At 38.6% G+C, this 17,076-nt stretch overlaps 1 protein-coding gene across 2 annotated transcripts in view; it reads right to left on the bottom strand.

Moving 5' to 3' along the window:
- Window positions 1-17,076, bottom strand: part of Fur2 (furin-like protease 2) — a 1,176,928-nt gene that overhangs the window by 50,743 nt on the left and 1,109,109 nt on the right. For both annotated transcript variants that reach the window (XM_070083390.1, XM_070083389.1), the window contains exons 17-20: window positions 15,339-15,457; window positions 10,361-10,507; window positions 8,069-8,348; window positions 3,579-3,778 (exon numbers count right to left, since the gene is read on the bottom strand). In XM_070083390.1, coding sequence (XP_069939491.1) covers window positions 3,579-3,778; window positions 8,069-8,348; window positions 10,361-10,507; window positions 15,339-15,457 — 746 coding nt within the window. The remainder of the gene's footprint in view (window positions 1-3,578; window positions 3,779-8,068; window positions 8,349-10,360; window positions 10,508-15,338; window positions 15,458-17,076) is intronic.

Consider the following 17,076-nt stretch of genomic DNA (forward strand, 5'->3'; position numbering starts at 1 on the left):
TATGCAGCTCAATTCTGGTCTCCATATTACAGAATGGACATAAATTCGTTAGAAAACATTCAGCGTAGGATGACTAAATTAATACATAGCATTAGAAATCTTACTTATGAAGAAAGATTGAAGACTCTTAAGTTACATTCACTTGTTAGACGAAGAATGAGGGGAGACCTGATCGAAGTGTATAAGTGGAAGATAGGTATTAATAAAGGGGATATTAACAAGGTCTTGAGGATATCTCTCCAAGAGAGAACCCGCAGTAATGGATTTAAATTAGATAAGTTTAGATTTAGAAAGGACATAGGAAAGTATTGGTTTGGAAATAGGGTAGTAGATGAGTGGAACAGTCTACCTAGTTGGGTTATTGAGGCTAGGACTTTGGGTAGTTTCAAATTTAGGTTGGATAAATACATGAGTGGGATGGGTTGGATTTGAGTGGGACTTGCACATCAGAGCTTATTTCTTGGGTAGCATTGAAAATTGGGTAGGTCAAATGTTTGTTAGTGGGATGAATTGTAAAGGACCTGCCTAGTATGGGCCAACAGGCCTGCTGCAGTGTTCCTCCTTTCTTATGTTCTTCTTATGTAAACAAAAAGCTCTTCTCTCTCTCCTCTCCTCACCTTCTTCAATAAAGGTATGTAATGTTCATTTATTAGAAAAATTATTGCTTTATATTTCTTTCTCATTGTTTTGTATATGTAAAACTACAGTGGACCCCCGGTTAACGATTTTAATCCGTGCAAGAGGGGTAATTGTTATGCGAAATAATCGTTATGTGAATGAATTTTCCCCATAAGAAATAATGGAAATAAAATTAATCCGTGCAAGACACCCAAAAGTATGAAAAAAAAAATTTTACCACATGAAATATACATTTTCCCACACACAAAGAGAAGGATACATGCACAATAGTAGAGTAGTACATGCACAGTATATATTGTGCATGTACTACTCTACTAAATGAAGAATAAATGACACTTACCTTTATTGAAGATGCAGCAATGACTGATGAGACACTGTGTCCTGGGAGTGCCTTTTCCTCCTGAGTACTGTAGGTCCTGTTTGGCATTTTCTTCCAGAACAGGCCTTATCACACTGTGTATGCCACTACGATTCTTAAATCTCTCAAACCAACCTTTGCTGGCTTTAAATTCACCAATATGAGCACTAGTTCCAGGCATTTTTCCCTGTTCACCTGGGTGTTAGTCGACTGGTGTGGGTTGCATCCTGGGAGACAAGATTAAGGACCCCAACGGAAATAAGTTAGACAGTCTTCAATGACACTGACTTTTTTTGGTTATCCTGGGTGGCAAATCCTCTGGGGTTAATTGTTTCTTGGTATTCTCAATAAGCCACACCAACAACGGTGCTACAGCAGCAGCAGCAGCTGACGGTGGTACAGCAGCAACAGACGGTGGTACAGCAGCAACAATGCTACAGCAGCAGCAGACGATGCTACAGCAGCAGCAGCAGCAGCAGACGATGCTACAGCAGCAGCAGACAATGCTACAGCTGCAGCAGACGATGCTACAGCAGCAGCAGACGATGCTACAGCAGCAGCAGCAGCAGCAGACAATGCTACAGCAGCAGCAGACGATGCTACAGCAGCAGCAGCAGCAGCAGACAATGCTACAGCAGCAGCAGACGATGCTACAGCAGCAGCAGCAGCAGACGATGCTACAGCAGCAGCAGCAGCAGCAGACAATGCTACAGCAGCAGCAGACGATGCTACAGCAGCAGACGATGCTACAGCAGCAGCAGCAGCTGACAGTGCAGCAGCAGCAGCAGCAGCAGTACCACCAATAGTAGCGATACTTATCAATGATCTTTTTCTTCTTCTCTATTGTAATTCTCACCCTTATTGCTGTAGGGTTGGCACTAGAAGCTTTCTTGGGGCCCATGGTCACTTATTTTCCAGAAAAAGCACCGAAAACACTGTAATAATACGAAATATTCCGATTGTATGCTTGGATGTTACCGCGGAGGCTGGCTGGTAAACAATGCCACCGGCGGAACATGTGAGCGTGGCTCAGGCCGCACATTGGACGCGTCTCGGAGGAAAATCAGTAAGCGGGTTTTTAAGCGGTATGTGAGGCAAAATTTTTGCAATTAAAGTAAGCGGTATGCGAAATAATCGCTATGTGATGCCATCGTTATGCGGGGGTTCACTATAGTTAATCTTTAAAAAATGTATTTTTTGTTAATATTTTTGGGTGTCTGGAAAGGATTATTTTTTTTTTTTTTTTTTTTTTTTTTTTTCAACAAATCGGTCGTCTCCCACCGAGGCAGGGTGACCCAAAAAAATTCTTATGGGAAATATTTCTTCGGCTCTCGGCCTTTTTGGATTTAGGCTGACCTGGAATGGATTACAGCCGTAATCCAGGGTTCCACTGTACTACGCCATGAGCTCAGCTCACTCAGATAAGCTGTTAGCAGTAAATTTGGGCCTAGATATGAGAGAATGCATCTATGTGATAAGTACGCACTATATAAAATAAATCCTGCAGAAAAAACTTTGACCGTGTTTTTGGATTAAAACAGCGACTTTGCAGTGTATTTTTGTATGGTTTTTATGGTTATATTTGTGGTTTCTTGGTCTCAATTCATAGAATGGAAGACATATTACAGAAATAGTGATGATTTTGATTGGTTTTTGTACTGAAAATAGCTTGAAATTAAGCTCAAAGTAGCAGAAATGTTTGATTTTTGCCGATAAGAGTAAACAAATCACATCATGCATCCAACGCACATCAGCTGGTGGGTCTAACATGCATTTACGAATGCGCTGATATTATTTATACAATTATTACAATATGACATAACAGTAAATCTTCCAATTTTTTGGTGTGAATAAAAATTCCTTATGCGAATAAAAAATCAAAATGGAATTCATCTGTAAAGCTTGCAAATGTAACTAATAAACATGTTATTTTGGTGCCAGGATTGTCTGCAGTGTTTATTCTAGACCCTATTTTGAAACTGGGATATTTTGAACTTTGTGTGAAATTGGCCAAATTACCAATTTCCGATCACTTTATTGGGTAGTTGAAATAGTTGAATGGGTGATTTCTTGTGCTCAATACATAAAATGGAACAAATACTAGAGAAATAGCTAATAATTTGGTCTAATGGAACAATGTAACAGGCTGAAAATAGGACTCAAAGTGGGCAAAATGGCAGATGTGTATATATCACTAACATAGGAAAATTTGCAAGAGCATAATTTTGTAAATTTTTTATGAAATTTCGTACTTTGTTTTATTACCTTCAGAAAAAGATTCTCTACCATTTCATAAGAAAATATATATATATATATATATATATATACATGTATATATATATATTTTAAATTCTTGGACCCTGTGGGGAATTTTCAAATTGGGGGTCTGGACCATCAAAGGGTTAAATAAATGTAACAGTGAGACAACAGTATATATTTTCTTACCGGTTTGCCACAGTCACTTTTAAACTAGGTAGTGTGGGACAATTATCATGGCTTCCTTAAAACTAAAAATCATATATATTAAATAAGGTAAAGGCTCTGTTTGAACCTATTAAACAGAAAAGTTCTTGGTGCTCACCCTTGCAAGTTTGACAGTTGTGATAACAAGGATAGCATTCACTTCCTTCTGGGTAATGGGAAGGTGGACATGTGCTATGACAGGATGAATTAAGCAAGAAGGAGCTATTAGAGCATGAAGCACACTGGTCACCTCGAGGCCCATAACATGTCTTGCAAGCTTCTTCACATGCTGTACATATGCCTCGGTCACTATAGAACCTGCAATAAAAAATAAATAATAAAAATCTTTGCTTCTTTTACTTCATGTAATTTGGCATTCCATTCACTATTTATACAACACTATTTTTTTTTTTACTTCAATGGCTGTCTCACACCAAGGCACGGAAGACCCAAAGAAGAAAACACATTTACTCTGTCTCCATCTTTCTAGAAATGTGCTGACATCACAAACAGACTACAATTTGATTGCAACATCCCCACCCCTCCCCTTCTCACCTCCAGGACTCAAGTTCTGCTAACTAAGTTTCCCTGAATTCCTTCATAAAAGCTACCCTGCTCACACTCCAACAGCACATTCATTAAAAACCACTTGTCTCCATTCACTTCTAACACACTCATACAAATCTACTAGATGTTCAAGCTCCTACAACTCAAAGCCTCTCGTACCTCCCTCCCTCCAACCATTCCTTGTATGACACCTCCATCTTCTACCTCCCATTCCAGATTTATACACCCTCTTTGTCAACCTATCATTATTTATCCTCTTTATATACCCAAACCACCTCAGCAGCCCCTCCACAGCTCACTCCCATAGTATTTTATAATTTCTACATTCCAAAATCTCTTCATGACATTCGCCCTACACATTGTTTCCCAATATGATATCTCTGCTGCCTGTAGCCTCCTTTCTGCTGCAGCATTCAAAAACCACACCTCACATCCATATGGAAGTGTTGGTACCACCATAATATGGTACAACCTTTTTTTCCTGCTTCCACAGATAAACTTACTTTCTTTCCACAAATACTTCACCCACCTTTTTCTCCTCATCTATTCTGTGGTTCATCTCATGCTTCACAGACCCATTTTCTAACATGTTCACTGTCAAATATCTAAATCCATTCACTTATTCTACACTCCCTGCAGTCTAATGTTCAATCTATCATTTCCAAAACTATTAGTTACCCTCAACACCTTTCCCTTTTCTAAGTTCATTTTTAATTTCCTACTTTTACATGTCTTCCTAAATTCATCCACTAACTTTTTTTTAATTTGCCTTCAGAACCCCCTAGAACTGTGTCACCAGCAAAGACCAACTAGGATAACTCTCCCTCCATATCAGATCCAACATTTCAATCTCACACACCCTTCACAAACCCATCTATATGCTAAACAACCAGAATAATATTACACATCCCTGTCACTTACTTTTGCTGGGAAGCAGTCCCCCTCCCTCCTACATACTCTAACCTGAGCTTCTCCTTGCATAAAAATCTTTAACTGTTTTTATTAGCCTATCTGCTGATCCTTACATTTGTAACATCTGCCATATGTCTTTTATAAATCCATAAATGCAACAAACAGTTACTTATCCTTTTCTAGGTATTGCTCATTTGTATACTATGACATAAATACTTGATCTAAACTTCTTTTACCCTTCCTAAAACCACCCTACAATCATACTTTGTATCTTTATATTAACCTTTTCAGTAATAATTCTACCTTGAAGTTTATCACAGTGTCCAGTGGCCTGGTAGGCAATGTTCTCACCTCACACACTGTCTGTGGTTCAATCCCTGGCTGGGTGGAAAAACTGGGCCTGTTTCCTTACACCTGCAGTTCCTGTTCATCTAACAAGTAGGTACCTAGCCTTTGACAACTGGTAACACACACAGGACTAGGAGCTGTGACTCAACCCCTGCAACCACATACAGGTGAGTACGCATGCAAGCGCACACGTGTGCAAAAAGTTATCAAGCTCGACTTTTTTTTGCAAGCTTCCTGGGTGAAACCTGATAGCATTGTAGATCCCACTGAACAGTATGCTCCTTTGTGAAGTAGTGTGGTGAGTCATTCCAGTGAGATTAGAGAAGCATTTTTTGTCATGTTGTCAGTGCATTGTTCTGATTTTTTATGTAATAATAGAATATTTAAAAGAAAGAACAGTGTGTGTGTGTGTGTGTGTGTAAAATTCTCTTTCAAGCTCAGTGAAATGGCAGATGAAACTCTCAAAATGTTTCAGCAAGCATATGGTGACCAAGTGTTTTGAATAGCTTTCTCAATTCAAAGCAGGACGAACATCAGCTGAGGATGACACACACTCTGGTCATCTATCAATGTAAAAAACAGATGCCAACGTTGAAAAAGTGAGGAAGGGCTATTCATGAACATCATCAGAGTAACCAGTATACTGCAAGTTCTATGTAAATTTCTTATAGGTCATGTCAAAGCAATATGAATGAAAATTTTATCATAAGGTGAGTGGCTGTGAAATATGTGCCCTACTTGCTAACTCAAGACCAGAAAGACCATTCTGGCTAAAAACAATATGGTGATCATGCCCCACCCTCCCTACTCCTCAGATCTAGACCCTGTGATTTCTTTCTCTTCCCTCCCAAAATATGGCACTCAAGGGGTAGCATTTTAATGAAATGAAGGAGATTTAAGCAGAATTGTAGGCTGTATTAGATGCTGTTAGAAGAGTTCCAGAAATGTTTTAAGAAATGGCAGAGGCACTGGGATCAGTGGAGAGCCTCCTAAGAAGAGTACTTTGAGAGAGAAAACTTCAACTAGGTGATCAGGTAAGCCTATATAATTTTTATTTTTACAGCAGTCCGGGAACTTTAGGCATCATAAATACTTGTGCAAGTGCACTGGTATGTTTTCAGCAAGCTTTTTGCCTGACAGATTCAAGTAGTGCTAGGTCAACTTTTGTATGGAAGACAGTGCCCCTTGCTATAATGCCAAACATATAAAGAACTGTCTAAATTACTGTGAATTTTCCATAATTAATGCCTGGCCTGGAAACTCAATGAACTTAATTCTGATAATGAATATTTTGAAACCTGTTAAGCATAAGCTTCATGGCATGGATGTGTCCTCTCACCCCAAAATCTTGAGTGCTAATTATTAAGCAGGTGTTGGAGGATATTGACTTCTCTATCCTCCATAAGCTAACCTAATCAGTGCTTAGGAGACTTAAGGAGTGCATCAGAGAAAGGTAATCTTACAAAATACTAGCTTAGGTGAGGAACAAGTTGAAAGTGAACACAGATAAGAGTAAGATGATAAGGGTATCAAACAAGATAGGTACGGAAAAAATGGATATCACGTGGAGGGAGGGAATATGGAAGAAGTGAATGTGTTCAGATATTTGGGAGTAGATCTGTCAGCAGATGGGTTTATGAAGGATGAGGGTAACCATACAATTGATGAAGGAAAAAATGTGAGTGGTGCATCTAGTTATCTGTGGAGACAAAAAAAAAGGTTATCCATGGAGGCAAGAACGGAATGTACGAGAGTATAGTGGTACCAACACTCATGTATGGGTGTGAAGCATGAGTTGTGAATGCTGCAGTGAGGAGGAGGCTGGTGACAGTGGAGACATCATTTCTAAGGGTAATGTGTGGAGTAAATATTATGCAGAGAATTCGTAGTGTAGAAATTAGGAGGTGTGGAGTTACTAAAAGTATTATTCAGAGGACTGAAGAGGAGTTACTGAGGTGGTTTGGTCATTTAGACAGGATGGAGCAAAATAGGATGACTTGGAGGATGTATAAATCTGCAGTGGGAGGGTAGGGGTCATCCTAGGAAAGGTTGGAGGGAGGGGGTAAAAGAGGTTTCGTGTGCAAGGAGCCTAGACATGGAGTATGCATGTGTGAGTGTGTTAGATAGGAGTGAATGGAGATGAATGGTATTTGGGACCTGACAACCTGTTGGAGTGTGAGCAGGGTAATATTTTGTGAAGGGATTCAGGGAAACTGGTTAGTCAGACTTGAGTCCTGGAGGTGGGAAATACAATTCCTGCACTGTAAAGGAGGGGTTTGGGATATTGGCTGTCTGGAGTGACATCTAAACTGTCATATCTGGGCACCTCTGTAAAGTCAGTGATTATGTGCGAATGATGGCTTAGCTGTTGAACAATGGTGAAAGTGTTTCTTTCTTTTTTGAGTCACCATGCCTTGGTGGGAGAAGGCCAACATGTTGAAAAAAAAAAAAATTAAAATTACTTTTTAAGGTGAGCTGGCGAGCAGTCTTGTTTTCTGTTTTTGTGAGTGCATATTTATGACGCTTACTATACATACATAATTTATTTGTGATAAGTGTGTCTACTAATGTATAATGATATATTCTCCTACTTTTTAGTCTTAGCTTAAATCTTCTTGAAATGTCTTGCAGAAATATAAGCTTTCTAATATAAAAAACTGTTGTATCAAATATGTTTTACTAGAAAATAAATTATTATTATTATTATTATTATAATAAATATGTACATTTATAAAATTTAATACTATATACATGTACAGTATTATTCATTATAGTACTTACCCTGAGGGGCAGACAGATATGCACTGGTTATTTAGTAAATAAAAGTGTTGTGAGCATGTACTGCATGATGTATAGGAAGTACAAGTACTACAACCATGAGAGCAAGGCAAACAACGGCCTCGCAGTGCATAATGTCCATCAGGACATGCCCCCACACATTTTGAACCCATCAGAAAGTGTTGCTGAGCACAGTAAAGACAATCAGATTCAGTGGGCCCGACACATGAAATGCATGATGAATGGCAGGCTTGACATACACCAGATGGAGAGGTAAATTCATCTGAAAAAATATTTATCAATTTAGAGAAAAATTACTACCATGCAAATACACAATGCAGTTTATTTTTAAAGTATTCTATATGTAATAAATATGCTACATTACAAATTACTACAACACTATAATCATTGCCTAATTCCTGAGAGAGAGAGAGAGAGAGAGAGAGAGAGAGAGAGAGAGAGAGAGAGAGACAGAGACAGAGACAGAGACAGAGACAGAGACAGACAGATAGAGAGAGAGAGAGAGAGAGAGAGAGAGAGAGAGAGAGAGAGAGAGAGAGAGAGACAGAGAGAGAGAGAGACAGAGAGAGAGACAGAGAGAGAGAGAGACAGAGAGAGAGACAGAGAGACAGAGACAGAGACAGAGACAGAGAGACAGAGAGAGAGAGACAGAGAGAGAGAGACAGAGAGACAGAGACAGAGACAGAGACAGAGACAGAGAGACAGAGAGAGAGAGACAGAGAGACAGAGAGAGAGAGACAGAGAGAGAGAGAGAGACAGAGAGAGACAGAGAGAGACAGAGAGAGACAGAGAGACAGAGAGAGACAGAGAGAGAGAGACAGAGACAGAGAGAGAGACAGAGACAGAGAGAGAGACAGAGACAGAGAGAGAGACAGAGACAGAGAGAGAGACAGAGAGACAGAGACAGAGACAGACACAGAGACAGAGACAGAGACAGAGACAGACACAGACACAGAGACAGAGAGACAGAGAGACAGACAGAGACAGACAGACAGACCCCCCTGAACAAATGAGAAAGTATTGTATATTGTAGGAAAATGGAAAGGATTAAAAACAATAAGTGTGACTTCCAGCCTTTATATCTTCCACATTCAGTAGCATCACCTGAAAAATATACTACTGTATTACACACTATAATACAGTAGTACCCCAAGTTTCGAACCACTCCCAACTCAAACACTTATGTAAGTTCATTATTGTAAGTGCTTTTGTATGTGTATTTTTTGGGGTCTGAAACGGACTAACCTAATTTACATTATTTCCTATGGGAACAAATTCGTTCAGTATCGGCACTTGAACAGCCTTCTGGAATGAAGAGAGTTCGAAACTTGGGGTACCACTGTACAGTGACAATTATCATCATAGAAACAAAGCACAAATAATTTTTGGGTTAATTCCTTGATGTTCAAAAACTTTACAAGAAGGATTATGGAAATATGAAATTTGTGGCATACAGAAATAGCTGGAAAAAAATCTGGCATATAATGAGGTCATGCTTAAAAAAATTTAGCACTACAATACTTTCAATTAAAGCTTTCCTTCCTTCAGTGATAGTTCTTTGGCTAGATACTCCCCAGTGTCACCAGATAGTACTCTGCTCAATTTACTCTACTTCAACAACTACCACTCAATTTTAAAGTTGGCCCCAGAACACAAAGTCTTGATGGATGAGCTCTTTGCCATCTAGCTAGACCTCTCCTTTGTTTTTATTCATCTCTCACCCCTCAGGTGGTCATCCCCTTTGCAGATTTCCAGTATTCCTTGGATCTTCTATCTTATACTCAGCCATTCTCTGGTTGCCCCTTAGTAAAACTGATGTAATCACTCCTCCTCTCCTTTCCAGCCCAGCCTGGAAACTGGGTGGCTTACATTGGTTTCAATAAGAGAGTCATGAATAGTGACCTTCCTTGCCTACACCCTCCCAACAGTGGCTTATGAGACCATGGGCTGCACTTAAGTTCTCTTTGGGGTCTGGAGGAAGATGTGCAAGATGTGCTCTGCATGTTGGCATTGGGCTCAGTACATTCCTCATATTTCTTGTGTCAATAAACAGCTCATGCTTCCTAAGAGCTGGATGTTATATTGACAGACTTACAGATTGACTACTCTCTCCTGACTGCACACCTATCATTCCTCCAAGTGTCTCCTTAAACAGCAGTTGTCTTGGAGTTCATATAAAGCAACACTTGCAAACATTATAGATACATAAACTTCTAAAGATATTGCTTTAGTGTTACAAGCAAGTTAAAAACTTTTTTGTACTTATGCACTTACTTATATTACACTGATTAGGGCGTGCCACACAACGTCCAGCTTTAGTTCTCCAGCCCTCACTACAGGAGGTACAGGAATTTCCATTGCAGGAAGCACATCCAGCTGGACACATCATACACTCACGGGTCACCTGCCCACCATAAGTACCTGAAAATTTTGTTTATAAAAATAATTACTGTTTAAAACAAAAACAGATATTGCAAAGACTGGATTAACCATTGAGTATAAGCTAAAAAAATCATAAGTTGTGAACATCATTTTGGGCATGTGAATGATTCTCTTAAGAGACTTTAACTACTAACATTATCTGATTTCCATACAAGGTACTGCAGATAGTAAGGGTAACCATAACAATTTTCTAAAATCAGTTTTTTTAATCAATATAATCTTCAAAATCTTGAAATTTAAGTGGTTCAAGTACAAATAGTCTAGTTTATCTGTACCAGCCTCCCAAATACATGTATTTTATGGAAGATAAGGGCACACAGGACTTAACCAAGATTCTTGCAGGAGGTAGGAATGGCAAACCTGACAGGCAGTGAAACAAATCAGCAATGCTCTTAGGACATGACTGAATCAATGCCTAATGCATGCAGTCATATGTCATGCATCCCTTATCCCTCCTGCTTGCCTTTCTTAGCCACTTGAAATTGTGACACATTATTTTGACATTTATTAAGCATTTCAGTGATTGGTGTTGTTAATTACCGAGTTCATCTGATAATGATGCATGTATCAGGATACTGACCTGCTCTCAAACCTCTACAACTGTATAAGGAATCTTGCAGTATATCATGAAACTATATCTCATCTAATACATAACTGATATTTATATATTACTCCAAGCTGGCTTTTTATTTTCACAGGAATCATCTACTTATATTTCCAAACATTCTGTTGCATTCCCCAATTAAAATTGTTTACTTTATGAGGCAGTGGCATTTCAGTGAGTTACTAAGTTCACTCATGTTAAACTGTGAGACAGTTTTTCTCATAAATTGGATTTGCTGCATTCGTCCTTACTATTCATGATGCCTCATAAATATCCAAACAATTTCCCATAATTATAATGTAGTTTTTGAGTGCTGGGGGCTTGAACACCCAGTAGGCTTGTATGTATAAACATGTTAAATTGGAGTGAATGGTGATAAGTGGTTTTTGTGGCTAGGCATACTGTCGGAGTGCAAGTTAAATAACATTTATGAGGAGATTCAAGGAAACTGGGACTAGGCTATACAGTGCCTGCATTCTGAGGAGGATTGTGGAGGTCATTAAATTGTAATGCATGCACACTACTACTACTAGCAAGACAGCTACTGAATGAATGATAGTGAACATGTTTCCTTTTCAGGGTTACCCTACCTTGGTGGGAGATAACTGGTGTTGGAAAAAAAAATTATACTATAGTATGATCCATAATCTAATATTATGCTGTACTATCATTCAAATAAATTTAGCAACATTTACTAGATGTAAATCAACTTGATGTGCAAATATATAACTACTGGAGATGTCATGCTTGAAAGCAATGTGTGATGTGAAATATTATGCACAAAATTTGAAGTGTAGAAATTGGGAGATGGAGTGGAGTTAGGAAAGGTATAATTCAGAGGGCTGATAAGGGGGATTGTTAAAGTAGTTTGAACATTTAGCGAGGCTAGAGCAAAACTGAATGACAAAAGGGTGTATACATCTTCGGTGAAAGGAAGGTAGGGGTTGACTCAGGAAGAGTTAGAGGGGAGGGGAGGGAGATACAGGATATTTTGAGTGCTAGAGGTTTGAGCATCTAACAGGCTTGTGTGTAAGTGTTATACTGGAAGGAATGGAGATGAATAGTTTTAATGGCCTGAGGTACTACTGGAGTGTGAGCAAGGTAATATTAATGACTGGATGCATGCAAAATCAGTCAGAAAGACTAAAGTCTTTGAGGTGAAAAGCACAACACCTGCACTCTGAAAGGGTGGAGGATGTTGAAGTTCCAAAGATCACTTGAAACTGTGATGTCTATGCTGTTGAATGAGTGATAGCTAATGTTTCTCTTTTTTTTAGGGTCACAATACCTCAGAAGGAGATGGCTGGTGTGTTTAAAAAACTACTGTTGTAATCAATAACAGCTTTACAGTACATATATTGCATTACTGTCCTTCCACTGGAAGGTTTTAAAGTGGATGCCCTTTCTTCCTGTCATGTATTTTTTTTTTTTTTTTAGACATTTGGTGACTGTGCTGTATAAATCCTTCAAGCATTTGCAATATCCATTTTTCTACATTTTATTGGTTTACCTTTTACAAATGTTTACTGATATACGTTTTACAAATGTTTACTGATTTATTCTTTTCTTTTCTTACTTCCCTTTCAAAATTATTTGGAAATAATGAAAAGGTAATTATGAGTCAGATATGTAGGTATAATATAAGGACAAGAAAACCCAAAGAAAGTGAACAGAAAAAGTGAAGGACTTATGAAAATGTGTAATGAAAACAATAGTAAATAATGCATTAGCATTTATAATGATAGGAGATAGCTTATTTGATATAGATTATAATTTTTTTTATTAAAACATCGGCCGTTTCCCACCAAGGTAGGGTGGCCCAAAAAAGAAAAACTTTCACTATCATTCACTCCATCACTGTCTGAAGAACAGTTATGGAGTCTGGCCTGCCAGTTCCTGTTGAATCCCTTCATAAATATTACCCAGCTCATACTTTTTGTTGCAACATTCACCACCCATGCTTCACACCCATATAAAAGCGTTGGTATAACTATACACTCATACATTCCCCTCTTTGCTTCTATGGACAAAGCTCTTTATCTCCACAAACTCCTCATTGCACCACTCACCTTTTTTCCCTCATCAGTTCTATGATTCACCTCATCTTTCATAGACCTATCTGCTGACACGTCCACTTCTAAATATCTGAATATATACATTCACCTCCTTCATACTCTCTCCCTCTAATATGATATTCAATTTCTTTTATCCTCATCACTTACTCTTTAAATATAATTTCTTAATGTATCTTTTTGATGTGCACATAATAGGCTATAACATGTACATCATGTACAGTACACCCTTATATTACAGTGATTTATTTGGCACATTTTGGTTATTGCACTACTGAAAAATTGCGGCATAATTTTATACAACACTTCGCAAAATTAACTTAACATGATTCGGTTTGCCTAGGTAGTAGGTTGGTAGACAGCAACTGCCCAGGGAGGTACTACCGTCTTGCCAAGTGAGTGTAAAACGAAAGCCTGTAATTGTTTTACATGATGGCAGGATTGCTGGTGTCCTTTTTTCTGTCTCATAAACATGCAAGATTTCAGGTACGTCTTGCTACTTCTACTTACACTTAGGTCACACTACACATACATGTACAAGCATATATATACACACCTTTGAGTTTTCTTCTATTTTCTTTCTAGTTCTTGTTCTTGTTTATTTCCTCTTACCTCCATGGGGAAGTGGAACAGAATTCTTCCTCCGTTAGCCATGCGTGTTGTAAGAGGCGACTAAAATACCGGGAGCAAGGGGCTAGTAACCCCTTCTCCTGTATATATTACTAAATGTAAAAGGAAAAACTTTCGTTTTTCCTTTTGGGCCACCCCACCTCGGTGGGATACGGCCGGTGTGTTGAAAGAAGAAAGATTCGGTCTGTGGAGAGGAAAAAAATTTGAATGGACTGTGACTCCAACCTGGCAGTACCAAGCTTCTGGAATAAATTTAACATTGCAGATGCTATCAGGTATGCAAGAGGTGCATGGATTGAAGTGCCCCAATCAACATTAAATGCAGGCTGGGGAAAGTTATGGCCTTCTGTAGTTAATTCTTTCACTGGTTTTCCCTTGCTTTAGAGTCAGGTTCAGGAAATTGTTCAGCTGGCAAGATTACCAGGTGATGGCTTTGAAAATATGAAGGAAGATGTGAATGAGCTCTTAGATGATGATGATGATGATGATGATGATGATGATGATGATGATGATGATGATGATGATGATGATGACGATGACAATGACGATGATGATGATGACGATGACGACGACGACGACGACGATAACGACGACAGGAGTCCAGAGGAAATGTTGCCAGAGCTCAATGCACAGATACATGGGAGCCAGAGAAGATGAAGAAGACCCTGAAGAAAAACAGTTAACATTGCAGCAATTACGTGAGCAGTTCCATGTTGCTGCTAAACTAGCAGACTTTTTCACTGAAGAGGACACTGACAAATCTAGAAGCAGTGCTTTGAAATGGGGGTCTAGAGCAGCTGATGATGCCTTACTGTCAGTTGCATAATGAACTACAAGGTAAAAGAAGCCAGAAATGCATTACAGAATTTATGTACACTCCAATACAACCATCGACTTTAACACCAGAACCTCAACCATCCACTTCTGCCAACAGCCAACAATCACCCACCTCAGCCCAGTAGGGCCACACCATGCATCTCCACTCTCTTCACAATCGCTGGCATACACCAGCAACCACAATTTAAGGTAAATAATGTTATTTCTGTTGCATTTGTAGTCTTAAGCCACAAAAACAACATTATCATTTTTATTTTTGTATGATCTGGATATCTAAAAATCAATTTGTTTGGCTTTTTTTTTGGGGGGGGGGCATAGGAACATAACCCTATTTTTCCCTTAAGTTCTTCAGTTTATATAACACGGATTTATCTAACATGGCATTTTTAGGAACCTAACTACAGTGTAATATAAGGGTCTACTGTAAATCAAACAGAGATAATTCATTCACATGTGTTTTCATTCTTTCTTCTAGAGCAATTCAACATCTGAAAGCCTCTTAGTCACTTAGTTACAACTGTGTGGGCCATCCTGTTTAGAATGCTGGCAACTAAGCAGCTTCTTTATTTAAAAAACTTGTATAATTCACCCAAGTACTGATAGTACTAAGAGAATGAAATAATTATGAATATTATCATCTCAAGATCTTTTGGAAGACTCTACATACCTTTAGGGCAGCGGTATACGCATTTTCCTCGGTGCAGGTAAGAATTAGCTCGGCACAATGCACAATCAGAACTGCTGCCCCCTACACAAGTCTTGCACTGTGGGTAACATGAACCACACCTGTAGGTTCATTGTTTCATTAATAATAACTACAGTACACTTACTATTTATTATTTACATTACAGCAGATATTAATAAAATTATACTGCAGCCTAAATTCTAATGTATTGTGATACAGCATTAAACATAATATAAAGGATGACTCAATGAAACATGTGCCATTGATTTCTAATAAGGTGAATAATGGGTTATGTGCTAATGTTTTTTAAATAGGTGATACAGTCTCATCTTATTAACACCTGTTATAACCAAAAATACAGGTTTAACAAAAAGGTTTCACTGATCATATCCATTTCCAGTTAACTGGAAAAACTTTTACTCATGACACTTGTATGAGTGACACTCATCTATTTTTACTGAAGTTCCATGTGGTTGGGCAAAACAAATGACCAATATAGTGAGCCCGATACATTAGTTATTTTTCTATACCATCCCTGTAATTACAGTACTACTGTAATTCTGAATAATCCAACCTCTTCTACATGACAGTAACAGTGATAAGGAGGATAAAGGCACAAAAAAGGCTATGGCCAACATGGATTATGCACATGTGTGCATAAGTGCGAGTTAGTACTGGATGATTTGAAAATTTTAAGAACAAAATTCATAATATCTGCATTAAAGTTTTCAGTGACTATGTTATCCATACTGTACTAGTAAAGCCAACAATTTCATCATCACAGTTTATTGCATCCCTTTCAATTTACGTCTGTTGACTGTTGTAGATTATTATTATTATCATAACTAAGTGCTAAACACACAAGGGTCATACAGTGCTGAGACTGTTGTAGAGTTCTTTGGCCTACCATTTCCTGATCTTCTTGTATGTTTCTTCTCCTTTCCACCTTGAAAAGTCACTCTTATTTAAGTCTGCATTTACTCTCTTCCTTTCATAAAATCTTGATACTCTGCTTTGGGCTCATGCATGCTTTTGATAATTTCCATTTACAGATACTAATGCTGTATACACCAATGACTCAAAATCCCTTGATTGAGTAGGATACTAAGCTGTTCTTTTCTGGCAAAGGATACCTGACACAGTTGGCTACTATTTTCACAGCAGAGCTGCATTGTTCTCACTGCTGTAATCCATACTTCTACCATGTTTACCCCCTCCCTCCAACCTTTTCAGGGATGAACCCTACCCCGCCTTCCTTCTCCTACAGATTTATATGCTCTCCAAGTCATTCTACTTCCTTCCATTCTCTCTAAATGACCAAACTATCTCAACAGCCCCTCTTCAGCCCTCTGACTAATACTTTTAGTAACTCCACACCTCCTCCTAATTTCCACACTATGAATTCTCTGTATAACATTTTCACCACACATTACCCTTAGACATGACTTCTCCACTGCCTCCAAATATTTTTTTTTTATTGACACATTGGCCGATTCCCACCAAGGCAGGGTGGCCCGAAAAAGAAAAACTTTTATCATCATTCACTCCATCACTGTCTTGTCAGAGGGGTGCTTTACACTACAGTTATAAAACTGCAACATTAACACCCCTCCTTCAGAATGCAGACACGCCTCCAAATATGCTGACTAATTATTAGTACAGCCTCTCCTCACTTGGCAATGTACTTGTTTACTGATGACCCAAACTTACAATGGGCACT

Source organism: Cherax quadricarinatus, chromosome 9 (assembly GCF_038502225.1).
Source record: "Cherax quadricarinatus isolate ZL_2023a chromosome 9, ASM3850222v1, whole genome shotgun sequence".
Lineage (NCBI taxonomy): Eukaryota > Metazoa > Arthropoda > Malacostraca > Decapoda > Parastacidae > Cherax > Cherax quadricarinatus.